Here is a 13,884-nt window from a genome sequence, read left to right as displayed (position 1 = left end):
AAGCACAGTGAATTCCAACACACAGAAATATAGAGCAACATGGGCACTGGCTTGCTGTGACATTGCCACAACTGCTTTAGATTAAACCAAATGTTGATCATCTGGTTTACTGGCTACAAAGGTAAGCTAGTTTCACATTTATTTACCTGTGTATGTCAAATAGATGACACTCAGGAACACAACACCGGCAGCTAATGAGACACCCAAGAAGAACAGTGTCTGAAATTCTTGCTTTGTTAATCTGTCTCTCAGATACTGCAAAAATGCATATGCCTGCAGCAGTGCAAAAACACCTAAAAAAAGAAGAAAGTTTTCGTTTAAATGCTTAAAAGCAGTAACAGCTGTTAAAGTAATTGGCATACTTTGGCTATGTTTGAATTAGAAAAATAAATGTAAGGTACACTCTTACATCTAAAAACTAGTATAAAATCACTTTCTGACAAACAGCCCTTGATACTTAACAGGGATGATACTTTTTTGCAATGACAGAAACTTGCAATGAGAGAAAATACTCTCCAGAACATTCTTTGCTTATTATATCAAGAGCTCCTATACCCACTGCCTCTTCGCTCCCAAATTAAACTGGGGTAAGAGAGAGAATCACCTGAAAACTAGATGGCATTGACATGACAAAAACACAGGTTAACATACCTAGACCTGGTGAAAAATTAAGACATAGACCCCAGGCAACATAGAAACAGGGCTAATGTAGAAATTAAGCTACTGAACAAAACAGGAGGATTTAATGAAAGAAAAAAACCCACAAACCCAAGCATTAGGTGATACAGACAACTGAATTACATAAAGCTAGTGTTGAACACCGGAATGCACTGCATCCCACACCCTCAAAAAGGCTGTTGATTGTTTGAGATTAAACTAAAACTTGGACATGATTTTTTCTGTTATTCATTTCAATGTATAAAATCAGATCAATCCAATGATTAGCCCATTCAAAAGGGAAAATTCACTGGTAGCTGACAGAAGAAAATAGAACTCAAGTGTAGGATCTTTTTTCAATTTCACAATAAATTTGAGGTGCACAATGTTGACATTCACTAGTTCTGAACTTCTAGAGAAAGACATTAATGAAATAAATGTAAAATTCTTCAGATGAAAAATGTGGTTGGATAATCTCTACTCTTTCCATTATATTCAGATTGTTGAGAAAAAAAATATCTCTATTCTTCTGGTAAATTTTAATGATATTCCAACTGCTGTCCCAAATACATTTTGATAAGTGACTACACATAATAAAAAATCTGATATATCTAAAACAAACTAAACTGTATCACACAAACAGTGTATGCAGTTAAATGTAAACCTGTCAGTCTTAGTAGAGGTTATTGTTGTCAAGAAATCATGATGTCTGACTGTCAACAACTACTGAAAAATCAACTCACTTTAAAGAAATAAAAAGAATCAAACAAGATTGAAATCAGTTATTTAAAAATCAGCGTCCTGATTAGTAATTTAAGTCATTTGTATTTAACCCGCTTTGGAAAAATTACAGAAGACTATCAACTCTAAAACCGAATTCCTCAGTAAAAACTGTGTTTACCAATAAGGAATGTTTCAATTGCACATTGCTTGAAGGCAACATTATATTACAAAACAGTAGAGATTATCAATGTGTGAAATAAGTGCTTGTCAGAATGCCTAACTGATCCAGTGTTATGAAGGCATTTTACCTCCATTAACTCACACAAAGAAGGATAATGTGTCAATTGGAAGGAAAACTTCCCTACAGACACTAAATTGTAGCTCTTTTTCTTCAACAATTTAGTTTGTTAGTATGTGTTCTTTCTAATACAAGGAAATAAAGCCGCAAGGATTTGAGGTTTTCTTGTGCTAAGCGGGCTGTTTGGAAGCAGACATTTAATTTTCTTACCTGCAGCTGCCATGTGTTCACTTGTTCTAATCGGCTGAAATCCCACAAAAGGTATCTGCATCGATAATATTAACCCCACAATGTAGAAAGTGCTATATGCTAGGAAAAAAAGAGTGAGGAGAGGGGAGGAAGAGACAGGTGGGAAGAAAATAAATACAAACATTTCAAAAAGCATTGGTTCCATAGTAGAGTCCATCCGTCTCCCAACTTCAGTGACACTGAAACAGACCCGTATCATTCTAAATAGTTCAGCCATCCTAATTACTTTTGTCTCCTTTGACTAGAATAAACCTGCCTATTGCATCCAATTTTAGAGGAAGTAGCAAAGTATTGCTGTTCCTAATAGTAGTTTTTTCTTCTCCTAGGAAAATAAACCATCTACCTAAGATGCTCTAGCTTGGAAATAGTTTTCTTTTCCCATCTTCTTTTTGCAAGTCATGGATGGGGGAAGAGCTCTCAGACAACAAGTGACAAAAGAAGACTTCTATAGGAGGAGAAATTGAAAGGAGCAGACCTCAACACAGCAAAATATTTAACAGTCCACTACCTATGTAGGAAATGCAGAAAGGCATGCTTGTTTTTTTTTTTAACACTAGAAACTGAAAAGCAATAGAATTAAAAATTAATCACATGCATTAATAGATCTATATCAACCATAGGGACTCATAACCCCCAGAGAGTAGAGGCCAAGAACATCATTAATATTAGTATTTATAATATGAATTATTATTATGTATGCACTAAGAGTCATATACTTTATTTTGACAGTTTTGGTCCTCAGTATTCCAGGGTGAAGAGTGGGGACAGGAAGAGAGAAATACCAACTCAGAACAGCCATGAGCCTGATTACGTTTCAAGTAACCAGCCAACTTAAAGTCCAAATGAAGCTTTGTTCCTTTAGTGGCAAAGAGCAATAATCTATCTCCCAGATTTTTAAACATTCCTACAAATCATAAACACTGTCTTTGTTATGGCCTCTATCTTATGAGGAGATCTCTGTTCTCATACAATCCTTCACTAACCTCCATGAGAACAGGTTTGGGAGCGCATCATTTACCAGTAGTATTGTTTCCATAGCACCTGTGTGGTCTCACTGGGGGATTATGCCCCCAGGGTACTGTATGCTTTCCAAGAGTCACAGAAGTGGCTGTGATGGTACTTCCAACCACTTGCTGCCTTCTCTGGTGTGTTCTTTCAAGCACCTGTATTGCACTACTTGGCCTACCTACTGATCTATTCTCTCTTACGTCATTGAAATACGGTATTGCTGTAGGAAGCTCAATTTTTGAAGGACTCACTACAACATAAATCATTTACCAAACCATGAAAGTGTTACAACACTGCCATCCTGTGGAAGTTCAATGATTGGCATAAATCATTATATTTCACATTTGTTAAACCAGTGTAAATCATCATTTTTAAGCCTAATCTTGTAACTGTTCCATTTTCTATCCACTCCCTCATCCCTTATTTCCACTTCTTTCAAACAGCTATCGCATATCTCTGCCTGGCATTAAAAAAAAACTTGGCAATTTACACAGCAGGAGAATTTTTGTAGGAACTTACAGATACCTCAAGGTGATGTATCATCACAAACTTTCCATGTTCCTTTACATTCTACTGCATGCACAGTCTTTGCAAAAATATGAAATTGATTTTGATTCCTGCAGGCTACTCTCATGGTAACAACTGTGACCAGGTCAAGAACAAAAACTTCTGACCTACTGTCGAAAAACTCATTTTACAAACAATCTTAGTGGCTGTACACTGCACAAATACAGGAAGAACCTACTGAAGAACTTCTCCAGAGAGTACAATCAAATACAGGGCCACGTACTTTCAATTAATGGACTATAATCACCAGAAATAAACACTAATCATCTAAAGTTTCAGAATACTGAATTAGTTGATATAAATATATGTCTGCTTGCTATTTAAATTATAAAATCCAATACATAAACCAAGGAATTATTGAAATTAAGTTTTAAATTCTTGAAGATGCTTGTTTTTGACATTAAATATTTTGAAAAGTATACAGAACTGAAAAATTGTACAGAAAAAAAATAATACAGATTGAAGTGAAAATTAGCAAGTCTCTAAAGTGTGCAAGCATGGCTTAAATCTATATTGGTACCAATATAAAACCATTTACATTTTAAATATATGATAAACTGAAACAGAAACTACTAGTACAATAATATAAAATAATATCAATGGTTCCTATACCTGAAAAAAGAGGTTTTTACCTGTATAAGTGCTGCTAATACACTGGAATTGTAAGCACTTGTTCTTAATTATTTAGCTAGTAAGATATTAAATGAAAGACACAGACGACTGTCAAGAAAAAAAAAATAAAAAAGAAAAAAGAAAAGAAAAAGCAAAGCTTAAGCTTTCAAATGTAGGTAATGTAGGTAGTGGGATCACCATTGATGCCAACTGGGTCAGAAGTTATCTGGCTGATCAATTCATCTGCCTGCAAGTCATAAAATATTTTAAAATTGGCAAAAAATTCACGTTCTGGGAAACGTTTACTTATTAAATGATTCTGAATTACACTGCCAGGCATATCAGATCATGTTCCATTAACCTCTTCTTTGGTGTATGAGTAGTCATATGAAAAATACATACTAGGAAAACATCACTATTTTTAAAAACTTGCTACCATATATTTTTCTCTACATTTATGTTATTATGTTAGACTAAACATTCATCTGGTACAAAAGTTAGGCTCACACTAGCTTAAAATAGAATTAAGCAACTGATATAGAGATTAAAAACCCCAAAATTCTCAGTAATAGTAAAATGGATGCAGATTTTACTAGCTACTGTCAGCTGATACAAGAGTTTTAGCTGCAGACTGGTAGTTTTTTGAGAATGATGAGACTGCTGCAGGCACACTAGCAACTGCATATGACAGAAACTCCAAAACTATCATTATTCTCCCTACTTCAATGAGCTTTTGTAAACTCTTGTCCCTATCTGAATAGTTTGGAAGCGAAGCACACCTAATTTCTGTCTAGAAGTGCTTGAACATTCTGATGTGTTTTACAAAAACATCCCGTTAAACAAACCTAGAAATCACATACTAATGCAAATACAGACTTCTCTGTGTGTGAGGCTTTCCATGAAAGCTCAAATTAAGCCACCAGTTGCAATGAAACAGTAGAGCAGCACTCACAGCTTCATTCTGACACCTCTGCTGAAGCACATCTCCCTCTCAGCTGAAGGGCAATAACAGCTCAAGACACTGTACCTATGTGCAAAACAAACGTCTGCCAAAACCTTCAATTCACATGAACCTGCAGTGCTATTGTCCCCAGACGAGTTCACAGACTAGTTCATTGAACGCTGAAAAAGTGAGAGTACTTTTTCTTTACTGTTTCTGGTTACCACATCGCTTGAGGATTTTATAATTAGTAGATTTAATTCTCTGTTGCCTAACTCACAGAAATTGGAAAATGAAAATATTTGATAAAATAATTTTAAAAGCAAACAAGAACAACTCCTTTCCCCTTAAGTTATGAAGAAGTAGTTAATGAAAAAGTTAAGTAACACTAACATTAAAAATTAAAGGTCAGTTAGAGCTTTTTATTTCTTTTTTTTAAAAGACTTTCCACTTCTGAATTACATAAATAGATAAACAAAGAAGCATAAGACCAATATTTATAGTTTTGGAAACAAAAATACAAAACTGAACTTGAGTAAATAATGTAGTATGTAATGGTTTAAATATATATATAAATATATATATTTCTCTATCAGGCACTAAAAAAAGCATTAAAATAATTAAAAATACAAAGATAAAACAGTATTAAAATGGGTAAAAAAAAAAAAGAAACATTCTGTGATATTACACCTCCAACTCATATTATGTTCTCAAACTATCATAAAGATTTCTCATTAGGGAGTCAAAAATGTCCTAACTTATAAACCTTTGAATACCTGAATTGCTTATTATTTATTTCATTCACACACCAACACCATGCCCAACTGATTTAACTGGTAAAGTCTCTGTAAAAACAGTTTACAGAGTATTTAAATGTCAGGCAAATCAATTAAAAAGTTAGTCTCTTTAGATTACTATTCACACATTCCTGAAACAGGAAGGAAGGCTGACCCATTAACCCAATAAAATCTTAAGTATTCACATGGAGTGGACAGATTCTTACACTACTTTTTAGTCTAGGTTATATAAAATACACATGACTGCTTAAAATTCCCTATGTCTTTTCCCATATATGTCACAATATACTATATGTTTGTATACTTTCTGCTGCACAACTTTTTAAAAATAGCAATTGTTTAACATACTAGGAAAAGATAAAAATATGAAACATTATTACAGACATATACATAATATATATTAAAAATATATATTAAAAGGATTCCACAAATATCAAACCATCTAATCTTTTTTTTTTTTTTTTTCAATGCACTAGAAAGGAAAAAAAAATTAGCAGCTACATAGATGAAATTTTGGAAGTGTGACTATGTTTTAACTCTTTATTTCCATGTTGTGGAAAAGAACTGACTATAATCAATAATCAAATTAATAAAATGCAACCTGATATGCAATTACTTAATTCTCACTTGATACAAAACACATCAGTATAATCAATTTTGTATCTCATGATTAGGTATTTGAGAATGACTGTTCAATGAACAAAACTTACCTATGTAGACCCTTCTGCTGTATCTCTGCATCAGCAATAGAACAAACACATGCAGTGGAATAAGGTTGATGATGAAAACATAACCACCCCATGCAGAGACCTAAGAGAAATGGAAGAGGAAATTAGATCTGAAAATATCTGCCAATTCTTAGGATAGCCAGTGCTGGATGTATATATCCTGATGGTCTAACATGAAAACACAAACCCCACCTAGACAAGCAGTCAGAATTACTAGTAATACCACCAGAATCTTTCACAATATTAATTATCAAAAAAGGAAAAACCCCAACAAAACACACACCCCCTCCATATCAAAGTATTAAAGACTTGTTAAATGGGCTGGTGCATTTTCAAGGCCATCCTTCCTATACCTCCTCCTCATCCCAAGCTAATCTGGTCATGCTGACAAACAAGAATGTGATGCTGGGGGCTTTTATGTATGGTGAAGGCTGCAGCACAAGGCAGTAGTAGGACTCCCATGTAGGATCCAGAATTCTGACAAAAAAAATTTAGCACCACGCTCTGCACTTTTTGGTGGGGACAGGGAAGAGCATCTCCAGCCAGAGAGGAGAAAGGGAGCAAGGTACACCTCTGGGAGTAGAACTCCTACAGCAGAGTAGTCAAAGCAGGCTGCAGTGTAAGGAAAGAAACAAAGGAAGGGGGCGGATGCACAGAGAAGCAGGGCTGAGCACTGTGGAATGGTGCACAACAACACCAGGGAAACTGCAAACCTGTAGTAACAGGAGCACTTGAGAAGCACTAGTATGATGTACTTAGAACTGAAACACTACAATGGTATCAATATATCACTGATTGCTGCTTTAGATAAAGATTTAATGAGCCATCATTACAATGTGTTATCTACATTTCTAACATATTTAGAAGGGCTAATGTTGAGTAGACAATCTGTATTTTAACACATGCCCTCTTGTCAAATTCCAGTCTAGACTTCTCCCATATGCACCCTAGATCTTCATTTTTAGAATGGGCTAGCTAATGTGGTTTTCACTTTAATTGTACTTTAGGGATAAGATTCATGCAGGTATTTTTAAAGCTCTAGAATCCAAAAAGAAACCCAAATGACTATGTTCTATAGAACAGATTCTAAAATAAGGATGAGGCCAAGTACTGTTTTTTGACACTAATAATATAAAACCCAGCGTTTCACAATTTGGTGTAACTGATTCAGACAATATGAAACAACCAAAATAGAAATCTTCTAAATTTCCTAGAAACTTGTTTCATATTATCGTTATTGCCAAATTACTAGCATGAAGTATCATGGTTTTCACAGGCAAGTTTATTAATTGAGAGAAAATATTATGTGAACACAAGTAAGACAGAACAGAATGAGAACAAATGTGCAATTAGGACACTGTCATATTTATGGAAACGTTTGAATGAAGCAGGTAGCTTTGTATGGACCAAAGACGTGCATGTCTAATTATCTAATTAAAATATTAAACAAAATCTAAGCACTGAAGACTATACTGAACGGAAGATGCACTTTGGAACTTTTCCAACAAAACTGAGGCACCCTCATAGATTGGCAAAAAGAATGGAAACATGCTTTTACTCCTACAAGGTTTGCTTCAATGTAAAGCTTTGTTCTATTTTACCTCCTTGTCATATAAAGCTATTTGAAGCAGAAGTTGCTAAAGTCAAATAAATGCTAAAAATATAAATGCAAGGAAAAAACTCTTCTCATTATGGAATACAATGAGTCAAATTACCACAGTGAGTTAGGTATGTATTTTAAGCAGATTTAGGTATCAAGAAAGATTTCTGTCAGCTCATGCAGTACCCATTTCTCTTTCAAGGATCTGTTCCTCAAACTCCCCACCACGGATTGACTCTTACTACCTCAAAATTGTGATTTAATTTTCAGCTTACACTGAAAACATAACTAATTCCATCAGAGAAAGTCAAATTATATGTTTATATTAATATTATATAACAAATAGTACAATCATGCTCTGTCCTAAAAATTTATCCAAGCGAAACATCTAGAAGGGCATCTTAACAAAGCTCTTTCCCAAAGGGAAATATAATATATGGAAGCCACCACCAGGGATAAAGTAGGTACCAATAAAATTCTATCATCTAATCACTGAGGCTAAGGAATGGACAAATCTTAACCTTTCACTAGTTGACAGCACTTGAAAATAAAAAGAAAAAAACATTAATTTATATTCAAGGATTGAATGTCATGATGATGACATTTATTCCATACATTTTATCACCATGCACACTCTAGATCACATCCCCTCCCTCTCGTAAAATCCCACAGATCAAGACACTAGTCAGATTAAGATGGGAAGAACTTGTTATTGTGTGATTTTTCAGCAGTAAAATTTTAAAAGTATTATATTTGTTATCGGCATATTTATGAACAGCACTTTTAGAGGATCTTGCCAATAAACTGGCACAAAACTGTGGTATATAAATATAATAATTCAAAATCTTACTTGTCCAATTTTGCGTAAGTTTACACCAAACCTACAGGATCTCTTCACTGTAATGCTATATAAACAGCAACGCCAGGTATAGAAGTGGCTGTTTATTTAATGACTTGGCAAAAAGGAGGAGAAATGAGGGAGGAAATAAATGTACTCTTAACAGGAGATAGCTATCCTCTTTGGCGACATATGCAGAGCTATTATTTGCTGTATTAACTGCGAAAATCTCCCAGAAAACCCAACGAATATTAAAGCTAGAGGAAAATCAGGCAGCATCCAGATAAACTCTGAATTAACCTTGTACTTTAAATTAAGTCATGCAAATCAGTTCATAAGTTCCTTTTTCTTGCAAGCCTAGCTACCTGACTGTAAAAAAGCAATATCTGAGACCTCAGTCTTCACCAATACCAAGCAATTAGCCTGACTGTCCCACCACTGGCTGTTTTGAGGCTAATTTATTTTTCATATAGCCACAAAAAAAAAAAAAGTTTATCAGGTGAAAAAAAGACCTTTGACTGATTCATATAGGAAAATTCCTCAAGTCTAAGGTTTCAGAAGATGGAGGTGGAGGGAAATCAGTTCTCTCAATTTTGCTATTAGTTTTATCTCCTGAATTTTACTACTGTTTTCCCCTGTTAGCCCTTAGGACCATCTCCACAATAGCCTCCATCTTCCTAGATCAAGAATGAAAACACACTTTATGACTGTTTAATCTGACATTGAATTCATTCAGCAGTTCTGGTGGTAAGCTTTACTTTATGGCATAATTATATCCAAAGAAATAGCTTTCTAAGTTATGTAAGTGTAACTTTTCTCATAAATTTTAAATATTACTATTGCATTTTAGTAATAATGGCACAGACACATGAATATCAAAATTCCACCTTAATTTACCTGCACCAAAACAAAATTCCCACTGAATCAGAGTACACATTCACAGCATAGGATAAATTTGTAAGTAAAGTTTTTCAAACAATTGTTTTCATTGAGTTTATTTAAATACTTTAAATTTCAAAATATTTATTACGTCTTTTTACTCATATATTTAAGGTTTTAATAGCAATATGAAGCAATAATTTTATATTATGGCTTCAACAAAGATTAAAATCTCCTTCTGCTCTTCGTCAATATATGGGTTATGTAAGCCCTACTCAAATAGCTTAGCTATTAGCGATATAAAAAGCTTACCATGTAAAAGTAGGATAGACAGCAGCAGATTGTCCAAAAAACCGACCCAGTTTTCACAGACTTCACCTTTAAAAGTAACCAAGGATTTATGAATTACAAACAAATACTGGACAAACAAAAACAATCCAAAATTTCATTTGAAAACAGCTGTCGAGAACTTCAGCACGTATCAACTTATATTTGTATGCTTCTGAACTGATGTCCATAAAACCAAACCATTTGTCCAATTCATTCATACACCAAACAGCTTATACCTATCTCTCTAGTTACAACAGAGGCAGGATGCAATGCAACTCTCTGCTTCATGATCTGAGGTAGAAAAGTAGTTGCAACACCTCTACGCTACATTCTCGGAGACATTAGACTACTTCATAATTCTAAGTGTAGACTATCGATGGCTGACTTTGGCTGGCATCAGATCCAACTTTGCAATTATAGATAAAAGAGCTATTCTGTAATTTTGAAAAACTCACTTAAGGTTAATGAGAGTATCCAGATACTAAAAGTTTAGCAGGATCCATAAACTGGCCCACGAGTATGATTTTGTCCAAAACTGATGGTGGTGATTGTGGTGTGGGAAAATAGGAATGAAAAACCAACATTCAATAAAGCTAGAAAGTTATCTATAAAATATATTTGATTCATACGTATTTCATGCAAACATTATTGCACTATGCAGTTTCGTTAAACACGAGTTCCAGAAGAACAGATAACTGCTATCATGTCTCAGTTGTTTTAAAGTAACAGCATAGGTCGATGCTATTACTGTTACCAAACATAGTACACCTTTATTCTAAGTCCAGAGTTAAAATACTTGCATTTAAGTCACAAAAAACTTGAATTCTCTTCCATTATACTCCTATCAACAATATCCCAAGTTTGAAATATTCTAGAGCTAAAAAACTTGTAAGTATGCATCTGCTTATGAAAAGTAGAACTCTTGACAAAATCATAGGAAAAGCTGTAATGACCACGTACATACATGGAGACACTCAAAAATCAAAAATATATGCATTCAAGGCACGCACAACAGACAGTACCATACAGAGTCTATGCTGAATCAACAATATAGTTATGCTATTTGTGATATTTCCAAAATAGATGTAACAGTCCAGAAAAACTCCAGCTTGCCTAAACTCTTTCATACAAAACTGCATTACAGATACAATTCTACATAAAGATTAAGGAGTGACAGACAAGCTGCACTAGCAAGCCATCTAATTAAAAGACATCAGACTATTCTTTTTTTTAAGCATACAAGCAATATTAGTATCTTGCTCTGGACAGCTTTGGGTATTTAATTTGGATGCTTAAGTCAAAGCCCAGACCCTCCGTACAGTCAAAAGCTTCTCCAGAAGATGATTCAAAGCACTTTGTATTCCAAGTCTATTGCTTTTCACCAGTTAAATACGGAGGCTAAAGTTTGATACTCACATAGTACCAACACCTCTAAACTGAAAAACAGAAACAACCCTTCTGTTTGCTTTAAATTTATAGACTTATCATGATTATTATTGTTATTACTACTATAGGACACACATACTTCAGTTGAATGGTACTTTTACGCAGCAAACTAAAGAGCCTGATTATGGAGTGGTTCAGATCATGTGACTTCTCAGTACTTGCCTGATCAACAGCCAAGGGGAAGAAGGATGAGAGGGAGGAAAATAAGAATTCAATGGATTCTAAGAAAAATCAGTCATTTGGTTGGAGGAGAAACCAAAAAAACCTTTCCAAAGCAAAAGGCTCAGTAATTACTTACCCATAAATAGTATGTGAACTGTAGTGCAAAAATAGCTATGCCTTCATTGTCAAATGATCCTGCTACTGATCGGGATATGTAACCTGGAACTATGGCAATAAAACAGGCAGCTAAAAGTCCTGCTCCCTGGTTCCACAGTTCTCTGGTGAGCAGGAAAGTAGAAATAGCTGTAAGGCCGCTAAAAACTGGTGCTAGGAACACACATACATCTCTTATATGGACTGTCACATTAAGCATATTTAAAATCCAATGTATAAGGCCTGCTGTCACCATCAGTCCTGGGTAGACCTAAAAGGAGAAAAAAACAAAACAAAACAGAACAAAACCCACTAGATTATTGCAGAAAACAATCATGGTAGGTTTATTTGAATATAATTTGCAATGAAACAGTCATTTCTTAAGCTGATATATGCAGTGAGCAGGTAAATCTAATGGAATTATTTTAATACTACTTTAATCATGTTTTGACAACACCGCTGAGTACCAGAGCTTCTTTAAATTTTATCCAAATGCTAACAATTACATATAATCCATTTTGTAAATGAATAAGCAGCATACCAATAATATCCTGTCTTGCCTGACATTTATCATAAAATGAGAAGAATTTGTATTTAAGGTATGGAAGCAGAAGCTACAGTTTGCAAGATAATTTCAAGCCAGCTAACAGCTTTAAGAAAAAAACAAACCCCGAAACCCTAAGATAACAAGAAGAAGACAAACATTTCCCAGCCCTATCCATTTTCCTCCAAAATATACCATGTCACTCTTTCACTTCTTGTTACCGATGGAGAAAGAAAATGTGCATCAATAAGACTTTTTTTTTTTTCGAGTTGAAAAGCTGCCAGACAGTCAGTTGAGTATTATATATTTGCAAGACACCTGTAGATGTCTTAGGATATGAAGGATTAAAATAAAGTCCTATAAAATTGAATTAAGACGTCCTCCAGGAAAGGTAGCATAGACTTACACAAATCTATTGAACCCATCATAGAATATTGGAGAACTTTAAAATATTCTTAATAGGAATTCTACCCTCCCACATTCATCAACATTAGAAAAATCAATATGTACTAGAAAAGTTAATATGTACTTCACCTGCCTTAGTTTCTTTCGAAAGCTAAGAAAGGCGTTGTACTAAATTAAATTAACAGACAACAGAATGTTCCCCTACATTGAGAGAGCTGGTTTTCAAGATAAACTATTAAAACATAATATAGTATATGACTTGCAAAATAATGTATGCAATCAACGTTTCAGTTCTATGTTCTAAGCATTTTTACCTTATATAAGACAGGTATGGAAAAACCACACACACACATATATATATAAAAAAAGAGTCTCAAGTATTTCTAAGATACTAAACCAAATGGTGATTCATTGTTACAAAAAACTTTGTAAATGCATTTAAATGGTATGTACTATAATTAAAAAGTTTTAACGCACCTTAATACATTAAGTAACACGTGGCTGTGTTACTTACTGTTACTAAAGCTATTCTACCAATGAATGAGATTTGTATTCTGATTTGATAATATTGTTTCTTACACCTGTCCTGCCTTGTAACTTGCATCGATACCAATCTTACCTATTCCTGATGCTTCGTACAGGTTTAATTTCAAAAGGTCTTTTCCCAGTGAAATCCTAACATTTTCCATACACACATGAAGTCTAGCCAACACATATCATTGGATTAAAACTTGTGCCTTAACAAATTTAAATAACTAGTTGTTTTTTTTTTTTTTTCATTTCATGTATTAGAATCACGGGAGTCATAATACCCTTATTTATCACTATTAGAAGTTCATATGTAAAGAAGGAAAACCCAGGTCTGTATTTCTTTATCCAGTTACATACTGTGAACAAGACTAACACATGTTTACTTACTGTCTTAGTTCATGTAGCTAAAAACTAACT

The 13,884-nt window shown here is 34.2% G+C and overlaps 1 protein-coding gene across 2 annotated transcripts in view; it reads right to left on the bottom strand.

Annotated features, from left to right (window-relative positions):
• The window catches only part of STT3B (STT3 oligosaccharyltransferase complex catalytic subunit B), a 51,723-nt gene that overhangs the window by 15,620 nt on the left and 22,219 nt on the right, over positions 1-13,884 (bottom strand). For both annotated transcript variants that reach the window (XM_086614615.1, XM_086614616.1), the window contains 5 exons: positions 11,971-12,258; positions 10,209-10,274; positions 6,562-6,661; positions 1,889-1,987; positions 147-293 (listed from right to left, as the gene is read on the bottom strand). In XM_086614615.1, the coding sequence (XP_086470741.1) occupies positions 147-293; positions 1,889-1,987; positions 6,562-6,661; positions 10,209-10,274; positions 11,971-12,258 (700 nt within the window). The remainder of the gene's footprint in view (positions 1-146; positions 294-1,888; positions 1,988-6,561; positions 6,662-10,208; positions 10,275-11,970; positions 12,259-13,884) is intronic.

The sequence above is a fragment of the Tauraco erythrolophus genome, chromosome 7 (genome assembly GCF_009769465.1).
Source record: "Tauraco erythrolophus isolate bTauEry1 chromosome 7, bTauEry1.pri, whole genome shotgun sequence".
NCBI classification, from domain to species: Eukaryota; Metazoa; Chordata; class Aves; order Musophagiformes; family Musophagidae; genus Tauraco; species Tauraco erythrolophus.
The sequence above is the reverse complement of the archived record's forward strand: the minus strand, read 5'-3'. Positions and strand labels throughout refer to the sequence as shown.